Below are 7,279 nucleotides of genomic sequence, written 5' to 3' on the forward strand. Positions count from 1 at the left end.
ATCCTCTTTCTTTTTCCCTACGTTGTTTCAAGAATCGACAGCGTAATATTTTCGGCTTTCCTTAACAAAGGCAAGAGGTAAGATAAGACGTTAGCAGGCCCGGCTCAAGGGGAGGGCGGGGAGGGCAACGGACCCAGGCCCACTCTCTCGAGAGGCCCATAATCGTTAAAAAATAAATTTTAAATTTTATATATAATTTTGTTTTAATACAAAAACTTAGAAAATGACTTTTCGGTTGAATGGAAAGTGTTCTAGACTATAAAAACAAAGGTCATGGGTTTGAATCTCCCATTTAGTTTCCCTTTTTTATAGAAAAAAATTTTCATTTTATATATCATTTTAGTAACATTTTATTATTATTTGCTTGTTTTGAGCTTTTGAAAGACAAACTTATTGGTAAAATTGTAAAATTATCTATTGCATAATTGAGAACGCGATTTTAGGGGCCCATTTTTTACTTGTCCCAGACCCCAAAATTTTAAGAAGTTCTCGGAGACGGCACTGAATGTTAGCTTATGTTATTTTTTGGCTTTCCTTTATTTTTCATCAAATAATGCGTGTGAATCATTGTCTAAACACTAAACTAAGATAAAATATATTTATTTTAAAATATATATCTAATTTAATAAAGTTTTCTTTTCTTTCTAAAATACGAACATACCTTTTCATTTTTTTTCCCTTTTTTTCAACAGATCGAAAAGTAATACTTACAAACTTTTTTTATTTCTTCCCCCTGTTAATTATTGGAGGCTGTAGGGTACGTTTGCCAAGATAGTTTTCCGGCTCGATTGTGTCATCGGATAACCGAATGACTAGACAAAAGAGACAGCGTGACAATTACATATCCTTGTTGTATACTTATATATGACATAAATGGAAGCAAACTAAGTTGGTGAGTACCGATAAAAAAATTGCAAGCATGCTAATAATAGATATTTTAGTTTACATAATATTATTATAAAATTGATCATTTATATAAAATTTTAACAATTTTATATAAAATTTAAAAATTACTTATAAAATCAATTTTGTACAGAGTTAATTAACTATCTATAATATATATAAAAGAAAACCCAAAAATCCTATGTGTCGCGATGTGATCGCTCCCTCTTTTTATGGAAGCCATCAGATTTCTTTATTTTTAAATTGAGGTCTCTCATTGATTTAACCCTAATTCATGGGTATGGGTCTCACCAAATCCAGATAGCTCTTAAACGGGTTATAACATCTCATTAAATTAAAAAATAATCTCATCAAATATTTAATATGAAAATCCTATAAAATAGGAATATACTAAAAATTAATATCCTATTTTTTTAAAAAAAGATATTATTTATAATTAAGAAACAATTTTATAATAAAGAAAATAAACGGGTAATGGGTATCACCAAACCCAGATAACTTTTAAACCGGATTATAACATATCACTTATTTGTGAAACCATTTCATCTCAAACCTCAAGTATATTAATTATTAACTTTCTTATAATAAATAAAATTAAAATCCAAATATAAATATATAAATATTAAAAACGAATAATGTAAACAACCCCCGTAATACGGGGATAAAATCTAGTTTTGTTATATGGATTCATTTTTCCTCTACTATAGAAATGAGATATAAACTTGTTTAAACGTCAACATATGTCGGACAATAAAATCTAACACGACATGTCTGACAAACATCATTTATTTTTTCGTTTTTATTAAATATTGTAAGGTGTTTGACTTGTTAAACAAGTTTTATAATATATAAAATAATGAAGTAGCAGGTTCAATGTCCTATGAATTGGTTGAGGGGAAACAGGTGAGTAGGAACCATGGATTTGGACCCAACATAATAGTTCCCATATTGGAAAATAAATCTAACGTGCACAACTCTAACTGCATTCATAAAGTCTTTCTTTTTCAATTCTTTTGCATTTTTTACATTCCTAAAATGCCTAAGTTATTCTCTTATAAACAAGTTACGGACTATTGGATAACTTTAGTTTCTTTCGTTACGTTTACGATAATCATATTGCATAATATCGGAATTAAGAAGAGAATGATTACAATTACGTAGTCGTTGTGGATAGTACAAGCTAAAGAATAAAAAAGGGGAAAATCATACAAATAAGAAGAGAATGATTACAATTACGTTGTCGTTGTGGATATGTAAGCCTCCTTCACATGCTTTAACCGAACTTGGTTTGATTCATTCAAAATAAGAAAGAAACATGCGGTTGCATAGGCCATTCCATGAGATATACATTGGGTATTTTTCGGGTAATTACTGATTGTAAAACAATGTCTACTCGGCCTAATACCGTCGGGCCGTTAATTTGTTAAGATTTTCTATTATCTAAGAACGAAGGAAAATAAAAGTAAAAAAGAAATTGTTTATGCGCAAGGTATGAGTGAACATGTATGCTGTATGCATGTTTTGTTTCGAGTGGGATAACTAGAGAGGATGATCAAGTCATTCCTGGACCCGTTCTCAAGCATAGACCAAACTTCATTTTTCTTGAAGATTTATTTGAACGTGTAATCGTTTTGTTTGATAATTAGGAATTTCTAGAACAGGTAGGTAAGCACTAATTTGAATGTGCAATCGTTTTGTTTAGGTTTCTTAATTACCTATTGATTATAAGAAACATTATTTTCTTTAACCACATGTCCATATCGTGATTTATCAACAAAAGTCAAGGGCAATCTTTAATAATAAAATCCCGGTTCGGTTCTTTTTTCTGTTTGTCGGTCTTCTATGTTTGTTTGTCATTGAATCTAGGCCTAGCATACTCTAAACAAAATACTGTGCAGCAAGAAGATTTTTAAGGTTAAGGTGATAGCACAAAATAATTAGCAAATGCAGTTGGTACTTATTGAAATGATCAACTTACTTTAAAGGGGTGTTTGGGATTCCTTATTTTCTTCTTATAACTTTTCATTAAGTTAATAAGTTACAATAGTGTAATTTATGAAAAATTTCCTCTCATAATATAAACAATCCCAAATACCTTATTACTTTTCAAAAAGTTATAAGTTGATGAAAATAAGCAATCCCAAACACCCCCTAAATATTGCTTGTGTGAGAAATAATCTTCTAAACTAGAAAAATTAGTATGGAGCTTGGTTTTTCATGTAATATGTTTGAATCAGCCTACACACAACGCTGTCTACAATAATCCTCGAAAATCCGAGTGTCAAGTTAGAGTAGAAAAATGACCCCCATAATATATTTTTGCGTAAGAAAATATACAAGAAAAGCTTTGATATATACTATTCACACTGTGAGCTTTCTCATCGATGAGTGTGACCCATCTCGGTCTCTATAAAGAACACTATCGAAACACTTTATAAACCAATAACAAAATTGTAATAACCGATGTGACCTCTTTGTAAAATCTCATAAGTCATTGTCTCACATTCATTAGATTCCATCAATGTACACAGTTCCCCCATTCTCCATTAAAGTTTTTCAAAACCTAAAACATGTTGTAAGCAAACCCATGAGGATGAGGATGAGGATGAGGATGGCCAAATAGGCAAGACTACAACTAGAAAAAAGAAGTCTAACACACAAACTCAACAATGGCAAAACCATGTTCCATCGAAACATTATAGCCTCTCTCCACTAGTGAAAATAAGTCGAAAATCCCACTACAGATATGGTGATGATAGTGATCACTCCAATCTCCAGTACGCGCTTCAACACGTCTCTTTAAACGTCAAATGTAGTTAGTTTCAATTCAACCACGACGATTCACCACAAAATGGTTAAAATCATGGTGTTGGACACCTAATTGTCTCAACCACGAATCCGCCACACTCTCGAGTGAAACTAGCTTCTCATGGTCATTATTCGCGGTCCAAATGTCGCCTTGCATCTTGTAAGTGGCCAAACCAAATGGTGGAAGACTAATTCCTTCTCCTTCCTTTCTCTCTCTCTTTGACAATCCATATTGGTCTTCGATATCCATATCTACATGACAAAGTATTTAAATAAGCTCAACTAAAATACACTTGCGAAATGACAAGGAAACATGTTGTCACAAAACATAATCGTACCTTGAAATGATGATGAGAGGGTATGGTACGTCAAGAAACATGTAGACAAGTCTTTTATCGTTTTTCCCATAGGAATGTGATATATCGGGTACCTAAAACATTACATGTATGAGGTCGCGAACAACACGATTTATTGTCACGAAAGATAACATTTACAAACAACATACCAAGCAACCGACATCCAAGAAGCCGGTGAAAGATCAACGCTTCTTAATGACACGAGTCCCGGGTTTTGTTTAGATAGCACGCATACCTTTAAAAAGATATTACAATTACAAGATTAGGACAATTAAAAAGGTGGATGAGAGAAAGATGAGGGGGTTAAGTGACATTCTTGGAACAATATTGGGATGTTCTGTAAAATAAAAGCCACGTCATGATGGGTTATCTAACACTACAAGGCACATGCAACAACTGAACACGTCAAAACATAAATGTGTGCACTTGAATCTTCAAAGGATGGGCACATTTGTATGGCGGGGCAAAACGGTCATTTATCATAAAATATTCACACAATTACAAAAAAAATAACAAGCTTATCAATTTTAAATTATTATTATTTTTTTATTATTATTATTTTTCATTTTAGATGTGGACCCTAATGCTCATGGAGCTCGTTACCCACACACAAATCACTCGTATGATATTTGGAAAATTAAAACATGCCAAAAAAGTGTGTAGCTTAAAAATTATGTCTCAGATTTAAAAACTTTACCAAATTTGTTAAAAATAAGGGTAAATAGTTAATATTCCTTCGCCACTTGCACAAAAAAATGGCTAATTTTTATAAAAGGGTCAAAATGTATGGAGGATATATAATTAGACACTTGGCAATTTTCATAATTACTAGAAATGCAGATTGGCTTTATTTTATGAGATTATTAAAATTTAATCACATAGTTTATACCTTATCCACAAGAGGAACTCTCGCATAAGGGGTTGATTTATCAAAGTACTGGAAGTAAAGCTGACCCAACCGATTATTCAAGTGAAATTGTGCCTCTTGATCAAACACACCCTCTTCCGATGAACATCCGTCCCACCTTGACACCTTCTCACTCTCGCTCTCGTCACTAAATGTATCACTAAACGAATCCCTTGTTTCAGAATCAGTTTCTTCCCTATAAAAATAGAAATGCAAACTAGTTAATCGTCTATTCATACCAAGTAAATTCAAAGCATGTGCTATAGACTTAAAACTGACCGTGTCAAACATCAAACATTACATAAAAGCCCATTTCACAGTAATAGTAATATTTTTACTTAAAACTGGTTATGTAATAAATACGTGTCTATCATATGTATATAATTGGCAAAACACATTTAACTTTTAGTTATAGAGCTTTTTCTAAAAAGTTTATAACTTTTCTTTTGTGTTCTTATCATATAAGGGTATCAAAGTCATTTCACCAAAATGATATTCCTAACGAATATTCTAGACTGGGATATTGAAAAAACTATCATTTTTACACATGTAACATAGCATTGAATAATTAATAGAAATCAAATTAAAACATATACCTTAGATAGTTCAAAGATGAATTATTTCCGGTAAAGATTTGAATTGCTGATAGGTAAGGAACATAATACTGGATAATCGTTTCGTCTTCCCCGTTCGGTACGTTAATCGGAACTCCGGCGCCATAAGCACTCCATTCATCAAAACAGTTCCAAAGATCCCCCAATGTGAAGAACTCAACATTCTCTCTCCCCCATGGATGCCATAGCCTATTTAGGTTTCTAATCTCACTCTAGAAACCACAATTCAAACCAAAATCAATCAATTTAATTCATCAAACTATACACACACCGTCTAACATCTAACCATTTCAACCAAAAAAGTTTCAAAATTTGGGGTATTTACCAAAATTAACATAGTCTGACAGTTAATCCCACGCCATTTCAAACGGCCATTTTGACCCAAAAAAAAAGTTCCAACATTTGATCATATATGGTCAGAACGGCAGTCAAGATATTTACCAAACAGCCATTCTGACAAAAAAATATCACTTTTTATCGTCTACGGTCAGAACGGCTATCTGGGTACTGGCCAAACGGCCGTTCTAACCCATCATTTACAAATTAAAACGGCCATCTGGGTGAGGGTGGTGTAGCTATAACATGGCCCCCAGGTTTAATAAACTAACAAATAACGATCAAAATGGGGTTTAACAAATTCATAAAATGAATTGAAAATTAAAATGAAGAAACAAGCAAACCTTGGGGAGGAATTGAGAAGGGACAATTGGGGTTGTGGAGTCCAAAAAACATCGAAGGTTGGAAATCATTTCTAGAGAGAGAACGTAGGAGGGAGAGAGAGAGAGAATTGTAGAGGTTTTTGTTAATGTTAATGAAGAAAAACAGAGGAAGATGAAAATCTCATAAACAAGAAACGGATTTCGTTATTTCAATTAAGGAAAACTGGAAGGAAACGGTGGAGGGGGTTTCGGGATTTTTTCCTTTTTTTTTTAAGTTTAAGAGAGAAAAAGCGATTATTAATATTAATATTAATAATATCTTGAAAGAAAGAAAGAAATTAAGGGGAGTAATTGAAGGAGGAAAATGGTGAGACTTTGGGATTTATATTTGGAGAATATGTAATTAATCAGCTTTTATTGACTAAATCCACGGGATCTCGTCAATTAAGGAAAATCTGCCTGTGTCGGTGACCGGATGCTGCCGGAAAAGATGTCGGAAAGTGGATCAGAGTTTGAGAGTAGAGTAGATGAGAATCACGTCTTGTAGTGTCGTTGTTTGTACAGAGTTTTGTTGGTGGCATGGCAAGACTGATATTTCTAACCGGAAGAGGTCAACATAATCTATTGCCTTTTTATTTCTTTATTTGTAGATGAAATTGTCTCATTATTATAATATATGTTTTGAGACTTAGAATGGATTTTTACCCAAGTGACGAGAGAAAATTCTCACTAATTTTTTTAAATTAGTAAAACATTACTCATATACTAAGTTGCACAGGAACGAGCACGGGATCAGAATACGGAGACATTATAGGTACGAGAAACAATAAAAATTAAAAATCCAAAATACGAGTACGACAATATATATATATATACATATATATATATTGTTTAAGAATTGAATACATTACTTTAAAACTTATGGTTGCAAATGAAATACACAAACATAAAGAGAATTGATTGAAGAAAAAACACTTCTATGTAAAATTTTAAGACTAGATGCAAACAAGTGAAAGGTAAAGGGGCTAAATG

At 32.5% G+C, this 7,279-nt stretch overlaps 1 protein-coding gene across 1 annotated transcript; it reads right to left on the reverse strand.

Annotated features, from left to right (window-relative positions):
• Positions 1 to 3,511: 3,511 nt before the first annotated feature.
• On the reverse strand, positions 3,512 to 6,405 carry LOC143564572 (uncharacterized). The gene is made up of 6 exons (XM_077051805.1): positions 6,269 to 6,405; positions 5,571 to 5,800; positions 4,957 to 5,170; positions 4,217 to 4,302; positions 4,050 to 4,141; positions 3,512 to 3,963 (listed from the first exon to the last, which is right to left on the reverse strand). Exons 1-6 carry the CDS (start codon positions 6,335 to 6,337, stop codon positions 3,731 to 3,733), a joined length of 924 nt encoding a protein of 307 aa, XP_076907920.1. The 5' UTR covers positions 6,338 to 6,405; the 3' UTR covers positions 3,512 to 3,730.
• Between the last annotated feature and the right edge of the window lie 874 nt (positions 6,406 to 7,279).

Source organism: Bidens hawaiensis, unplaced genomic scaffold (assembly GCF_021521415.1).
Source record: "Bidens hawaiensis isolate Kalapana, Puna unplaced genomic scaffold, B.hawaiensis_p1.1 tig00022042_1, whole genome shotgun sequence".
Lineage (NCBI taxonomy): Eukaryota > Viridiplantae > Streptophyta > Magnoliopsida > Asterales > Asteraceae > Bidens > Bidens hawaiensis.